The 16,285-nt window shown below is 32.7% G+C and overlaps 3 protein-coding genes across 3 annotated transcripts; 1 reads left to right on the forward strand and 2 right to left on the reverse strand.

Annotated features, from left to right (window-relative positions):
• Positions 1-692: 692 nt before the first annotated feature.
• Positions 693-4,046, reverse strand: LOC105617267 (squamous cell carcinoma antigen recognized by T-cells 3-like). The gene is made up of 6 exons (XM_012198834.1): positions 3,620-4,046; positions 3,343-3,527; positions 2,344-3,224; positions 1,634-2,261; positions 1,294-1,441; positions 693-1,132 (listed from the first exon to the last, which is right to left on the reverse strand). Exons 1-6 carry the CDS (start codon positions 4,044-4,046, stop codon positions 693-695), a joined length of 2,709 nt encoding a protein of 902 aa, XP_012054224.1.
• A 746-nt stretch (positions 4,047-4,792) lies between these two features.
• Positions 4,793-8,738, forward strand: LOC105617269. The gene is made up of 3 exons (XM_012198835.1): positions 4,793-6,446; positions 7,902-8,053; positions 8,193-8,738. The coding sequence occupies exons 1-3, from the start codon at positions 4,793-4,795 to the stop codon at positions 8,736-8,738; spliced, it is 2,352 nt and encodes a 783-aa protein (XP_012054225.1).
• A 2,205-nt stretch (positions 8,739-10,943) lies between these two features.
• Positions 10,944-15,421, reverse strand: LOC105617270 (elongation of very long chain fatty acids protein 4-like). Its single transcript, XM_012198836.1, has 6 exons — positions 15,343-15,421; positions 13,129-13,316; positions 12,910-12,990; positions 12,381-12,552; positions 11,205-11,482; positions 10,944-11,111 (listed from the first exon to the last, which is right to left on the reverse strand). Exons 1-6 carry the CDS (start codon positions 15,419-15,421, stop codon positions 10,944-10,946), a joined length of 966 nt encoding a protein of 321 aa, XP_012054226.1.
• Between the last annotated feature and the right edge of the window lie 864 nt (positions 15,422-16,285).

A 16,285-nucleotide genomic window follows, 5' to 3' on the forward strand; every position in this document is an offset into this window, starting at 1 on the left:
TAACTTAATATAGTTACGTACTACTACTACTAGTAGTAACGTACGTACGTACTTACTAACTAACTAACTACTACTACTACTACTACTACTACTCTCTCTCTCTCTCTCTCTCTCTCTCTCTCTCTCTCTCTCTCTTGTATATAATATATATAATTATTATATATATATATATATATATATATATATATGTATTAAAAGTATTTATTTTATATAATTATTTATCTTGTGATATATTTTTTCCTTCATAATCTTTTAATATGAAACAGAAAGATTGATTTGTACCAATAAAGTTAGGTTTATTAATATTGAATTAATAATTATCTATGGATTGTGGCATCTAAAACACAAGATTTTTAGGAAAAAAAAAAACATTTACACATGCGTAAAAAAAAAGTTTAAAAAGAGCACTGGTATATATACGCATACATAATTGAGTACAATTTATACATTTTTTTAACTTATAATAACGTAACGTACAGAATTGTAGTAACTGCACATTTGACTTTTTAACAGCACTTGTATATCATATAATATACAACGCACATTTGATAAATTTTAACAGCAGATCCGTTCACTGTAACAGTATTACCACTAACATATAAGTTGTAATATTACATAATATATAGCCTATATAAGTTTTAAAATTAATGCGACATTAATAGACTGAGAAAAAAACATGCTTGTACAACAAGTTATTTTTTATTGAGAAACATATTCCTAAAATCTTGATTGCTCATCGATTGTGTGTGATTTCCATCTGAAGCTGCACTACCGTTACTGCTACTCTTTTTAACATTACGGGGAACCATAGACAATAAAGTCTTGGGCATGCCAAATGCTGTACGGCTCGTCGATGTTCCACCGAGTGATTTTATTTGTTCTGTATTTTCCTCTGTTTGGGTTTTTTTGCGATCAGGCGGTTGACTTATCGCAACATTGATTACTTTGTCCTGAATTTTCATACCGTCTGTGCTCAAAAGAGCTTTTGCAGCGGTCGCTTCGTCATGATACTCAACATAAGCCAACCCTTTCGAGTGCCCATTACGGTAAGTAACCAGGCGAACTTCCTTCAAATCTCCATGAACCTTAAAAATCTCTTCCAATTTTTCTTTTGTCATTGTAAGTGGAAGTCCTTAAACATAATATTGAATACAGGATAGTGATATTACCAGAAAATTATTCAGAGAATTTGAAAATATATGACTAAACGTAAAAAGATTGCGCAGAAAAATACAGAAAAAAATAATTCCGTAATTGTTGCGCGTATATGATTTGTTGATAAATATATCGTACCTTTAACAAAGAGTTTGTTCTTTTCAAGCGTAGAGCGATATTTAAATACTGAACTTCTGGTATTCTTGTTAGAATCACATTTTGAAATAAACATAGGACGTCCTTTTATAGGTGTTCTATCTAATTTCAAAGCTTCTTTCACGGCTTCCTAAAACAGTAGATTAAACAATTATGTCTTTATTTTAATATTTCAAAATTTTAAGGCAAGATATGAAATTAAATGTTATAATTATAATTTATGCGTATATTTCAACGAGTATCTTTTTTACTTATTCACACTTAGCTATATTTTCATTTAAAGTTTATTAAACAAATTTATTAAATGTTAAAATATACGTACTGTACTACTTAATTGTATATAGCAGTATCCTTTGCTACGTCCCTTGTAATCTTTAATCATTCTGAACAATGTTATCGGTTCAATGGATTTTAGAACATCTCTTACTTCGTCTTCGGTCGTGGTGTAATCTAAATTACTGACAAAAATTGTAATACTATCATCTACTTCATGCTGATTATCTTTATCATCTATATCTTCATCCTCGATCGTTTTATAACCAGGTGGTGGTACGATTTCTGGCTTTGATTTTTTTTGATCATTTGTTGTCTTCTTATCAATATTCAAGATACTTGCTCGTAATTTTGGTTTCAGTTGGACATCAGTTTTTACGATTTTCGATGGGGAACTTCCTAAATTTTTCCACTTGCCATCATCAATCTTTCTCTTACTCATTTTCTTATCTTGTGTGGACAATTCACTTTGAGAAAGATCTTGCGCTTTTTGCCTTTCTGTCATAACTTTATCGAGTTTTTCCTTCGTTTTTGCTTCACAGAACTCCATTTGCTCCAAAGTTCCTTTATCACGCTCAAAATCTATCCATGAATTCGCTATACTTTCTGGCCAATCTTGTGTGGAACTTAAGGCTTTTTGATACAGTTTTCTTAAATGCTTTGAATCTCCATAACTTCTATAAATAAATTAGAAAAATGCCTTAAAGAATAGAACTAAGTTATAAATATAAAAATTATTATTATATTTAAATATATTACTTTTCTAGAATTATGTATTCCAACCAATAAGAAGCTGTTGCAGAATGCTCCTGCGAAAGAATATCAGCCCATAATCTTCTAGTTTGTTCCATATTATTTGCTTGTATCGCTTCAAATCTTGCCCAGTATTGTAAGATAACGCAATTGGGATCGCCATCCAAACCAAAGTATTTCGCCAGATGCTCACACGCTCTGTTAAACGTTTTACGAATAACATCCAGATATTTATCTCTCTCTTCATCAGGATATTGATCGAGTCTGCGTCGCAGACATTCAAGATACATAATCCACAGATTACGATAATCTTCTGCTGTTGAAAACCCAGCAGACAAGGCATTCTCGAATAGCGTTTGTATTTCCGATATATGTTTGTCCCATTTCTCATACGATCTCATCCATTTTTGCCAAACTATTGAACACCAAGGAATGTTCCTCGATGCTCTTTGATAAATTGGATCTAGTTCGCGCTCAAGTCTTGATTCATTTTCTAGATAAGCGATATAATCCAACCAAATAGATGTTTCTAAACAATTTAGATCAGTTATTGCTCTTTCATATAGAATTCTAACAAGATCTGAGTTATTTTGTTTCATGTATAACAAATATCCTTTATAAGAGTCAAGTAATTCATTCTGGTTTTGTGCAGAGATAAGCTTCTCCTCATAAGGAAGGAATGACTCTAATTTAGCAAAACTCTGTTTAAAGCATTTCGAAATCGATTTCTCATCTGTATCTACTTCTGTATCATATTTTGCGCACCATGATTGATATTCCTCATATGTTTTATCCATATTTAAAAGAGGATTAGATAATTGACGTTTGAATAAACTTACAATGCGTTCCAATTGAGCTTTGTTTTTTCTTTTTTCAGTATCATCATCCTAAAACATAAATGTAAAATAAAGGATGTAAATATAAGAAAAACATTATAATGTCAAATGGAAAATTTGTTTTTTTTTCTGTTATTTTTAACATATCTCTTCAACATGTATCTCTTACCAATGGCAATAGAGAGGCAAATAATATATTCTCATATTCACGATATGCTTCCCATATTATCGCTCCTTTTGTGACATGCATTCCAACAACAGTCAATGCACGTTCAAAGAGTTGACGAACTTTCTCTTCATCCTTGCCTATATAGCCAATGCTGAACTGTAAGTATTCCAACCATACTTCCACAGCTAAAAGTACACAGTTACAGTGTTATGATCTCCTTGTCCATACAAATAATGATTTCAAATCTATGACTTAAGGAAATCAAGGAAAAACTTACATACGTAATCCTGGATAGCTCGTTCACATAGTTTAATTACTTCAGTTTTCTGGTCATCAGTAGTCGCTAACTTGATCTCGTCACTTATCCAAGCAAGCCAGAGCTCGGGGCTCAGCGGATATAAGTTACTCATATTGTTCCTAGCGGCTCGCAAACGATCAAGCTCGCCCATCGTGTGCAATTTGTTGATTAGAGTTACATGACTGGAATAATCGTACGGGTTTGTCGACAAGGAAGCTTCTAGAGCTTTCACCTCAGCCTCCTTAGCATCCTCGTCATCATCCTCGTCATCATCATCGTCGCTGTCGGACTTAATCTCCACTACTTCCTTGTTGGTTTTTTCCTCCGTATCGCTCGTCACCATCTCTTCCTCGTCCGAGGTTCTTGGAGAAACTTCCTCGTTCACGGCATCCATCTCCTCGTCCATTCTCGCAATTCAAGATCACTTAACGTCTATACAATCAATTACCAATGAAGTCCGTTAATTCATTTAAAATATCATCAATCTGCTGTCACAACTGTGAACTGTCACAAGCTGGACGAGAAAGGTTATATTTTCGTGTCTTTTTCCTTTTTTTGCCGCTATTCGGCGCCGCTCTCTCGATCAATCGTTGATACATGTTTTTATCGATGGAGCATATTTATACATATTTATACAAATTCATTTGAAGCAACTTTATGAGATGTCGCTATTTGTCCGATTGAACATTATCAGCTGTCAGCTGTCACGAGGATTGTTGCCATAGAAACCGAAGACGCCAAAACAAACATTTATTTGCATTTATTTAGGTCCTGTTGACAAATTACAGGCACAGTATAAATCTGTTTATTATATATAATTGAAGTTTTTTTTATAATTGAACTAGTATATATATTCTTTGTACTTAAAATAAGTATATACTTGATATTGTGCAAAAGCGAAAAGTTCTACTAAAGTACAGTGCAGCAATAATGAGTTTTATGTTTACAATAGTTTTGTAACATTGTGAGACGAAAAAACTTAATTAACACAAATTAGAGATAATTTAGAAGCATTATAATTTAGAAATTTTCACATTGTTCGTTAAAAATTCAATAATAAATAAAAGTTGGTATGCCGTAAGGCGTAAATAAATCACGTGGGAATTAAAATATTTTGAAGTAAAACCCTTTCTTTTTTCTTATAATCGCGATATGTCTTCCTCTGACATTGATTTTATAACAGGATTCGCACGAGGCTCGCAAGACAAAACTGAGGAAGATTTTAGCCTCTGCTACGCGTATCCCGTGATCGATGACAATCAGAAAGCGAGCGAAGTGCTTACGAAGAGCAAGAGAACCATGCGAGTGTCGGACAGTAAAAACACATCAGTCGAGGATGGACTTTACGTTTCCGAGAATCCATTCACTGACAAGATAGTCAAGCCTTATCGGCTCGACAATGCCAAATCGCTAGACTACGAATCACAGCCGCGGTTTCACGGGAAACTCGTCGAGATCGCGATGCGAGACGTCTGCATTCACGCGCCGCGCGAGGAAGATCGGGCCGGGACGATCCCCGAGATCGTCTCGATCTCATTGCTTTTCAAAAGAAAGCTGGTGTTCACGGCAAATGGTCCATTCAATCGGAAGCTGTACAAATTATTCATGAGAAATTCCGAATGCCACAATCTCTCGATACAGGTGCACGCCCGACACGGGGTGTCCAGCGTGCTTCCGTTACCGTTGCCCCAGCGTAACGTTAAAGACTATAAGGTAGAGATAGATTTCGCGATCAGCGGCAGCTCGGGTAGAATATACGACGGAACTGTCGTTTGCACTATCTCTCTGTCGACAGACGGCAGCAGCGATCCGGAGGAGAGCAATGCTTATCTTTATAGATCGAGCAACGATCCGAATGATCCACAGAACAATCTTTCCTTATCGCGACCTCACACACGTTCCACCAGCAAGAAAGATGTCAAGTATTTTCTGCTGATGGATCCAGCTCTGGTTTTCAACACGGACGTCGGTGTAATTCGCAAAGCGTCGTCGCGTGAATCAAAACCGCCAGCTATTGTCGTAACCGAGCACTCGGCATTCTCCCTGCTAGACGTGTCTCTGAAGAATTTGTTCCAAGCTAGTCGGCCGCTCAGGCCGTCATCCAGCACTCGCAGGCATCACACTATAGGGAGAACGATCCTCGCAGTCACCATCCTGCGAGGGGTGGAGGTGCCAGTGAGGGAGGAATCGGCGCTAGTCACTCCTCTGTTGGAGGTAGAATGGGGCAACGTCGTTCACACGACCGCGACAGCGGAGGGACCAGCACCTATCTGGCAACAGACCATGCACTTTGAATTGCCGAGGCAAAACGGTGAACACTGCGTAAAATTCCGCCTATACGATCAGCACCCTGTCTGGGGTCAGCAGTGGCTTGGTGAGGCGAGAATACCTCTGGAAAGTCACAGAAATTATCAGGAGCTTGAACGATGGGTCGCTTTGTCCCCTCTGTTTAGTCCCCTATTGTCGTTCGGCTACGTACAAGCCAGCCCGGGTCGCTCGCACACCCGGATCTACGTGCTGATGAAGATGGAGCAGCCCAGCAATGCCAAGTCTTTGGAAGCTAACGCCATCGATACTTTGTTAAAGGGAATCCAACGCTGCCTGGCGATGCCTTACAAAATAACCGGTGTAGAGACTCCCGACGACGCTGCACGACTCACTATGCTTCTACCGTCTTTGCCAATGCACTATGGCCCGGTCCCACCGCGCCAAGCCTTAAACGTGAACAAGGTGGATCACTATGGCAGAGCAGCTTTACTGGCAACATTGCTGCAAGGTTTCGGTTTGCAGTCGTATGTATTGTTAGGTACGTTATTAACCAAACCCTACTGAAAAAAAATCACAAGTTACATAACGAAATCGTGTAATTGAAACAAGTAAATTACATAACTCATTGTTCCAAATTAGTATAAATAATTTTTTTAACACATAATTAGAAAAATTACATGATATTAGAAATAATTTTTTATTTATCATATGATTTTATAATTATCGAATTTTAAATAATTAAATGATGGAAATAGAAGAAAAAAATATATCATTGTATGACTTTTCAAATTATAATTTTAAAAAATCACGTACTGATTTGGAACGATCTGTTACGTGATATATATGTTTTAATTACATTTCGTTATATAACTTTGTGATTTTTTTCAATAGGGAAGTTGTGTTTCAAAATTTATTGCCAGTGCTAAAAATCTATAGTGCACGTAATATGAACTATAAATTTTTAACCTAGCAGAGAATTTTGGAACACAAGTCTATCGAAAACAAATTTTATTAAATGCTTGTTAAGGAGGTTCTTGCGTTTAATGAAATATAAGATAAGTCTATAATATATATGTAATATATATGTTAATAATATCAATAATATCTAGAAAAAATTTCATTGACTTTTACTATATTATTTTGAAGATATTTAATTCTAAATTTAGATAGAAATTTAGATAGAATTCTACATTACAATTTGAAGATATAATCTTATTCTGTAGTTATTCTTTTTCAAATTAAGACACTTGTATATAAGACAGCAATTTAAAAATCGTTATAATTATAAAGTAAACACTTAAGTTTAAACTGACGTAAAGTTTCATTTAAATTGATCGTACAATTTACAAGATATTTATATTCTTCAATGAAAAAAACTAGAATTATGTCGATGCATGTACATACATCAAATGAGCATCCTTTTTCTACAACTTTTATTTTGTCATTTTGAAAATATTTAACATATAACATTAACAATAATTATGTAATAGCATAAGATATTGTTAGTAATCTTTTTATTCCATTATTTTAATTGTTTTACATATTATTATGAATAAACTGTCTGTTGAATCTCCTTAAGTACAAATTTCTGTCGACAAAAAGACAAATTTGTAAATTCTATTATATTCAATAAGATCAGTAAATTAGTAGCAGATATATAACAAAATCCACTGACGTAACATGAAAAACGTAACATAAAATTGTCGTGCAAAACTTGTCGACAATTTGATAGCAAATTGACGACAACAAATGAAAATCAAAATTAAAATTGACCAAAGTTTTACTCGATTTTTGTCTACGTACAAGCTTTGATAGCAATACTTAAACTTGTTGTTGACACAGAACTCTACTGCGGAGTTTTTTTTATGCCAATTTGGCAATAATTTGCTATCAAATTGTCGCCAAATTTGTTTTCTGGGTAACTACGCTATCATTTTTGTCTTGATTTGCACTGAAGCGCGATTTTATTCAAAGCATATATTTGTGGATATAGGTTCTTCACAAATAAGCCGATGGACCGCATTTGTTTTAAGCATCGAGAAAAACGACATCGTCCTGTGGGATCCCGAGATCGGGGATCGTTATAAATTGAGTGATAGTCGCTGTTCGTTGATGAAAGTATCTCGCTTGATCAATCACTCTGGCGTTAGTATAAAACAATTAATTAATTTTTCCAATCACAAATTTATATTCTTTTCCCACTTTGTGATCTCTTAATGTTTTATCTTAATGTTTTATCTTAATGTTTTTATTTTATGGTTTTATAACAGTCTCGCTATTGTAGATATGGGAGAATTTGCAGAGGTCTATTTTGCCTCACAATTTAAGGTACAACGTGACGATGAGCAAAGATTGGCGGCCACTCGTGTCTGTCGCCACATCAATCAGCAGTCGATCCGCTCAAACATCGGAACCGACAGTGATACAGATACCCGAGGAAGATGCGCAGGAAAAGGAAAGCGCGTCGGAAATGGAGCAATACTTGCGAGACAAATTGTCCGGTTGGCGTAGCGCTCTTGGTTTAACAACGATATTTAATCGTCACGCGATCAACGTTTTGCGAAGCTTTGTTTCCGACATTCCGAATGATATGACGCGTCAAGTGGACAAAAGAGACCTGAAACAATTGTACAGAGCTTATCACACGCATGGTTTCCTTCTGAACTTGCGTCAAACTACCCTTGATGAACTGGCAGAGCAAATAGCCGCCTCGAAGATTCACAATATCACGGGTCCTGTCGAATTTGCTCTTGTTTGTCATATACAACGGTACATTGGTAAGACGTGCTCGATATGGTTGGCTCTAGCGATTTTACGGAGTCGTGGTTAATCACAATTTCGTATGAAGATATTTAAAATGTCTTCAACGACACGTCTAACAATAAAATAAATAGTTGTAAATATTATTTAATCACAACTCGAACTAAAAAAATATTTCTTAAAGAGTGAATGGGTCTTGCTTGTAAATTACGCTGTTAAAATGTGATGTAAATAATTACTAGACTGATAAATAAGAAGGAAACAATAGGAAAGATTAAACATATTTCAGTTTTTATTCAAACATTTAGTCGTTCGAAGTTATTGTTTCTTAATATTTTATCTTCCTCATTTTTACATTTTTATGATTTAATATACAGCAATTTTTTTATATGTCTGATACAATCTTATTAACTATGTAAAATATTTGTTTTTATTAACTATGTAAAAATTTTATTAACTATGTAAAATATTTTTAAAGTAATTTTATTAACTTAAAATGTATACAATAAAAGAATATGAGGAAAAATGATTTTATATATAATATTTGATATATAACAATTAAAAGTAAAAAATTAATAAATACTTTGTGAAAAATTTTATCGAAAGGACAAATAAACGTAAGCTGTAAAGAATTAACACAATGCATTTCTTTGTTTTAACGCATTGCGCAGCAACGTGATTTTTATAACAATTGCGCATGATCCGTTACATATTATAATAATGATATACACGTATTTATATAAACACATTAATAATATAATAGAATAACCTAATTATCTAAGAGAAATATATTATGAGGAAACACACGATCTCCGCGCAAATGAACATAATCCATCGTCGTAAATGATTATTTTGTAATTTATTCAGTTGCTAATTGTTATTTATAAATTTTGTTGATGACGAGAATATAAATCATATGCTGTATAAAAACAGATTCATCATGATTTATAACATGTGAACAATTGCGATGATTTTTTTATCACTTTTTGCCACATTTTTCTGTCCTTTGCTATTTTTTTTCATTACTATGATTTCTTAAATTGCTGTTGTAGTTCTCTTGCGACGAAAGCGCGTCATTTGGTATCTAGATTATTCGTTGTAAAAAAGGGTCGGTATAAAAAGTTTCGTGTAGACTCTAGCCAATCGATATTTTTTTGTTATTGGAATCAATTATCTTCTTTTTTTTTATTAAATTTGAAAACGAATAGAAATCATCAGTCGATTGTATTATATTTGAATCAAAGGATTAGATCCTCTTTGATTTAAATATGCAATATACTTTGATGAAAGCGGGCAAACCTCCGCGTATCGCGTATCTCCCCGTTTCTGTGCGAATCAATCAGGAATATAGCTGCGTGATAGGCTTTCCGAATTGGGACCTCTAAATATTGATTCATACTGTTGCTCATTCGCGAAACGGCACTTGCGAAGTTTGATCGAGAAGTTTTTATATGCATACACTCACATACATTTCGTTATCAAAAATTTCACAAACTGAAGAGATGCATTAAATTTCGTTCTTTTAAGAGATGTAACTCTCTTTCAATCCTCTTATAATAATCTTCCGTCACAAATTTATCGTTCATTCGTCCTAAAAACAAATTTCTTTCGCATTTCCTCTTTTTTCCCTGACAGTCCATTTACTTATTTACATGCACACATACGCACCTTTCTCCTTCCATTACGATTATTTTTTTGGATAATTCTACATTTAGGGAAATATTTATTTTCACAAACTTATCTATATAACTCCCTTGAAAGAAAGATCGTTTGCTTTTCTGACAATATTTTGATATTTATCTGACTCCTCATATAATATATGTAAATCTTTCCACTTCAGTTTCATACATGTATATTCATGTGCGAACTCTCATTCTTGCAGGCCCATTGCGCTAATCGCTATAAAACGCATTCGGTATTAGACCGCTTTTTCAGTGAATGTTCGTTAATATATATACAGTTAGAATCAGCATGATGCCGCGAATGTACAAATGCTGATCCGTTAACTTTGGAATCACGGTGCTAATTTTCGCCTCGCGAAAGCACAAACCCGATAACGTGCGGGATCTAAACGAAAAATCCATTTCTTTTTTTCCCCTTACCCCTTTTCTCGTTTTTATTTATTTTTTTGTTAAACTACTTCTGTTGATCACGATGCACTGCCCGACGACGACGACGACGACTAATGTCTATAATGACTATTTCTTCTTCGTCGTGCATCGCGAGTATCGTGGATTGGATCTCCCTGATAGGGACATCCCTGAGAAGAATCGCCTCATTGGGTCTTCTTGAATGTTTCATTCGTATAGCCGTTCGCGTGTCCGTTCATATATCCATTCATGATCTTTCCATTGCTGATCGCACCATCGAGTTGTGTACTTGTCGACGCCTTTTCGATGGCTCTTAGCCTCTCAAGCCGTTTCTCCGCATACACTTGTTTACCCTGCAAATAAACATCATAGTCATAGATTGATAACGCAAACATATATGGGCGCGAGATAACTCATCTCAAATCACATATGAAACTGTGTCTGACCTTTGCGATATAAGCTTTGGCATAGAAGTTTCCGAACAGGACGATGAAAGAGAGCATGTAAATTACGAGGGCGTACTGCATCCAAAGAGGGAAGTCGCATCCCGATCGAATGCCATTGATTCCCAGAATCAAAGCAGTTGTGAACTGGATGAGCTGGAGGATTGTCAAGTACTTCTTCCACCAAAGGTACTTAGTCACCGAAGGACCTAACGCGGCGAGTCCATAATATGAGTACATCAGCACATGAATGAAGCTGTTCACCATCGCTGGTAGGAAAGCTGCAAAGTGTACATAAATATTAAAATCTTCTTTTTTTATATAAATTTTAATAATTGTTTAGAAGACAAAGCGTAATTATTTTTACATATTTCTATCAAACTTTAGTCGTACTTGGTGCAATGCTATTAATGTTTATCCAAAAATAAGCTTACTATTGCCAATAATTAATATTTCTGCTATACATATTAGGTATGGGAAAAAGTTCGTGGCGTTTTTCTTATTACATCTAACGGGAAAAACGCCACAAATTTTTTCCCATATTTAATATATAACATCCTATACGCTACTTAGAAACATACAATTTTCCCCCCACACAAAGCGAGGTCCACCTCACCTCCCCTCTGCCTAGAGACGCAATTTTCTCAAGCAAGGTTTATTACACCCTTTTGCCTAAAAAATCTTTCGTCTCTAAGATGGGAATTTCGTTTCATGTGAAAAATCGCGCGTCTTTAGACAGTGGAGCAGGCCTCACTTTATTTAAATGGAAAATCATATGCCCCTAGATAGTGGAGGAAGTGGGGTGGATCTCGTTTCGTTTAAAGTCATTACAAAATCACGAAAAATTTTCTGTTTCAGAAACAAATTCTCTACTTTAAAAACAAATATTATATAAAAATATAATGTTTTCAAAGAAAATTTTCACTTTTAAAGCAGAATTTTTGTTTTAAATAATAAAAAAGAGATGTTATTTCTTAACTTTATATCATTAATAACATTTTAATGAATAACAAACGATGGAAAAAATCTATTGGAGGTTACTCAGAATCATGACTTTGACAACATATGTCAAGGTCAAGGTTATCGGGGAGAGGGAGAGGGGGCTTATTCTATATAATTATCAAAATAATAATTATTATCAATATCATAGTATTAATATTGAAATAAAGAAATACTTACTGGATCCACTCGGTACCCATTTAATACCGATCCACCATAACGAGAACATGGTAGAGTGATGATAAACATGAAGAAAGCTCAACTGATTGTCCTTCTTTCGCAAAATAAAGAAGAACGTATCGCAAAATTCCAGAAGTTTGCTAAAATAGTACCACCAAACTGCGTGGGCGATCTAAACAAAAAACGTGAAATTTCTGAAAGATTGTTCCTTATATTTGTACTGTTTATATTTGGCTTAAAATTTTTTCTATCAGTATGTTATTTATTTTAAGCATGTTTTCTTTTATGATCTTTTTAAACATTCTTTGTTATATTAATATATTAACAAAAGTAATCTTTTTTAAATTATGGAAAGTTTTACTTCTAAGTTTTTTTTATATGTATTATCCTTTTCTTAACATGATAAAATAAGGAAACTGACATTTATTTTTAGTAAATATTTTGTAAGCTATAACAGAGAAAAATAGAGGATCTTTTGATCACTGATCTTAAGTATTCTATATTTTTTATTTTATAATAATTCTCTTACCTGAAGTTCATCGGGACGCGTGATGTGCCTTATAGGTTGGCACACGTAACTGTATCGTAATCTTGTGGATGCTACGAACAACTGCAAAGAATATAGAGGTGCCAAATAAGCGATGGAAACCTACTTTCAAGTGAAAGTGACTACATAAAGATAAATAAAAAAAATGAATATAAGTTCCGTGATATTTTCCCATCATTAAGGACAGGAAATAATATTCACCTGAATGGCAATATAAGCATTGAGGCAGGCCATGGCAAGGTTGTAGGGCACCAAAGCCCACGTTAATTTGAAAGCTTTCCGTTTCTTCATGATTTTAGGACCCACCCAAACGATAAAGAGGTACAACATTGTATATATTAACGTTGGTTTCGGCGAATCAACCAATAACCACCCCCTCGATCTTTCATCTGAAAATCAGAACATGATAATTTTATAAAAACTAACAATAAAATTAATAATTATAAATAACTTAGAGACTCCTTTAATTCGTACGATACAATAGTAATCATCCAATGTATACATCCAAATAGCACATGGATCTATTGTTCGTCCGTTGGATTTCCGATTCTGGACATTGGGATGTCCATACATCCCAATACTGGACATAGGAAGTACAAATTATGTCCATCGGACGTCCTATGGATGGAATGTACATTTGCAATAACTTTGTCCATAGAACATCCAAAACATCTAATTCTGGACCTATTATAGACATGTTATGTAATGATATTGGACATCTTTTGCTTTTGAAGAGCTTGTTGCAATAGTGATTGATTATTTGATAATAGGTGTTTATTGAAATATGTTACCGTCCAATATATCCTCTGACTGTATCTTATTAATTTTCTTCGCTTTTACCAAAAGTAAATTGGCCCAATATTGCAGTAAAAGAGTGTGTCTTCAATTTTGAATTTGATTAAAAATGTTTATAGGTATTGAGTAGTTCATAACAAATATCACATAAAGATTATGAGTTTCGTGAGTTTCCTCCGTGTTCATTCTTGGAATGCCCGCGAAACGTATAATCTTTATATAGAAAGCACCCATGGAAGCCTCAAGAATATTAAAAAATATCAATTTTTTTGGAATTAACTAATTTTATTTGGGTAATAATACTGATGAAATATATGCATATATGTATACTTATATAATTAATTATTAATTTTATTATATTAATTTTAATATCATATATATATTTAATAATAAAAAACATTGTAAAAGTAAAATCTAAATGCGGACATCTATAAAATATTTCAAACACCCGTATAATCTCAGTAAAAAATTTTTCATGCATGAATATGCAGCAAACGAGAATGGATTAAAATGGATTGAAATTTTTTTCTATCCGAATGCGTATTTTAAATAGCGAATATTTTTTTGGATTCAATTGGATGCAATTGGATTGAAAAACTGCATTTCTTATTCAAAATTTTGAATTAAACAGTATTCACAATATGTTGTTGTGTTTGTATGTGTGTGCACAGAAAAAACTAATATTATTTTTAGATTGAAAGACATAGAGATATGCTCCATGCAATTCCTATAAATGAATAAAAATGCATTCAGGATTGAAAAGCATTCATTTTAACATTCGTAAATGTTAAATGATGCAATAAGAATACAATAATAATTATTACGTAAAAATATCCAGCAACGAGAATGGATTGAAATGAATTGAAATGGATTCAGATTTACAGAAATAATGATTTATGAATGCATTTTTATTCATTTATAGGAATTGCACGAAACATATCTTTATACTTTTCAATCTAAAAATAATATTAGCTTTTTCTGTGCACAACACACACATTGTGAATATTGTTCAATTCAAAATTTTGAATAAGAAAGTTAGGGCAGTTTTACAATCCAATTGAATCCAAAAAAGTATTCGCTATTTAAAATACGCATTCGGATAGAAAAAAATTTCAATCCATTTTAATCCATTCTCACTTGTTGAGATGAATATTTATGGGTTATGAATATTTATGGATGCTTATATATATTTATGGAGGAAGCCTAAAAGAAATCACAAATCGTTAATGATGACATAACATTACATTATATATTCACATGCAACGTTGTAATAATGGTAATTGTTAACAATGTACAATTGTTACAATTGTTAACAACTGTATTATTACAACATTACAAACGAATAAAAATTTTTTGTAAAAATCGCAATGTATTTTATTTATAACACTCAATTCTATATAATTAAATTAATTTTTATAATTTATAAATAACATCAAGAAATTGATAATTAAAAATAAATTTATATTGTTAAAGTTACATAAATTGAAATTCTTTACAATAAAAACTAGATAATATATTGCAAACAATATTTATTAAAGAGCAGATAATTTAATAGATGACTAATTAAATAGATGATATCATAGAAAATTATAATACGTAAACAGAATTTTTATGAATTACCTGCGAGGGATAAAGTCCAGAGGTAATAGTCGTACGCATCGTTGAAAAATTCTGTTGTCGAATTAATGAGGCTCGCCATTGCCTGTAACATGAAAAATAATATAGTAAACTTAAATTTACAAACAAAGTTACATCAAATCATTTCAATATTATAAGCCGTCAAATGTGTCGATTATTTAAACGAGTAATTTAATGCTTTATTTTAGAATTGGACCAAGCAGGATTGGAAAAGTTACTAGTTTAAAGTTAAGTTTATAAAAATTATAAATAACTAGTTAAAATTTTTTCTTTTGAAAAGTAACTATTACCCTGTTGCACATTACCGATTCTGAAAAGGAACACATTATACAATTATAATATAGTTATTTAAAAAAATAACAAATCGTAATTTTTAATTACTTTTCTATTAATTTTTTGTATTCTTATTTAAATACAAAAATATTTATAACATTATTAAACCATTTTACTAATTATGCTGAACATTATAAGCTATATTATTTATAATAAATTAATATATTTACATAGAATCTCAAAATTTTGGGATCAATCTTAAGATGCGTTTACGTACTAAAAGATTATTAGCTTAATTCTTTACAGAATGTGATCATTTTATCAAGGATAAATATATATTCCAATCATAAGAAATTATTGATTGTTCACTAATTGTGAGCACTTTATTTTGGACAACTCATATATGTTAATAAATAAGTTTGAAATAAACTAAATGTAAAGTAACTATAAAAATAACTATCAGATTAGTTTTTAATTATAAAAAAAAATGTAACTAAGTTACTATTATAAATGAAAAGAAAGGAAAGAAGTTACAGTTACTGAAAGAATAATACTTCAATTATAACTTCGTTACAACATAACATGTTACTTTCCTTGCCCAAGAAAAAATGTTATATATATGGACATATTTAATATATAATTATATATAATT

Source organism: Atta cephalotes (assembly GCF_000143395.1).
Source record: "Atta cephalotes unplaced genomic scaffold scaffold00012, whole genome shotgun sequence".
Lineage (NCBI taxonomy): Eukaryota > Metazoa > Arthropoda > Insecta > Hymenoptera > Formicidae > Atta > Atta cephalotes.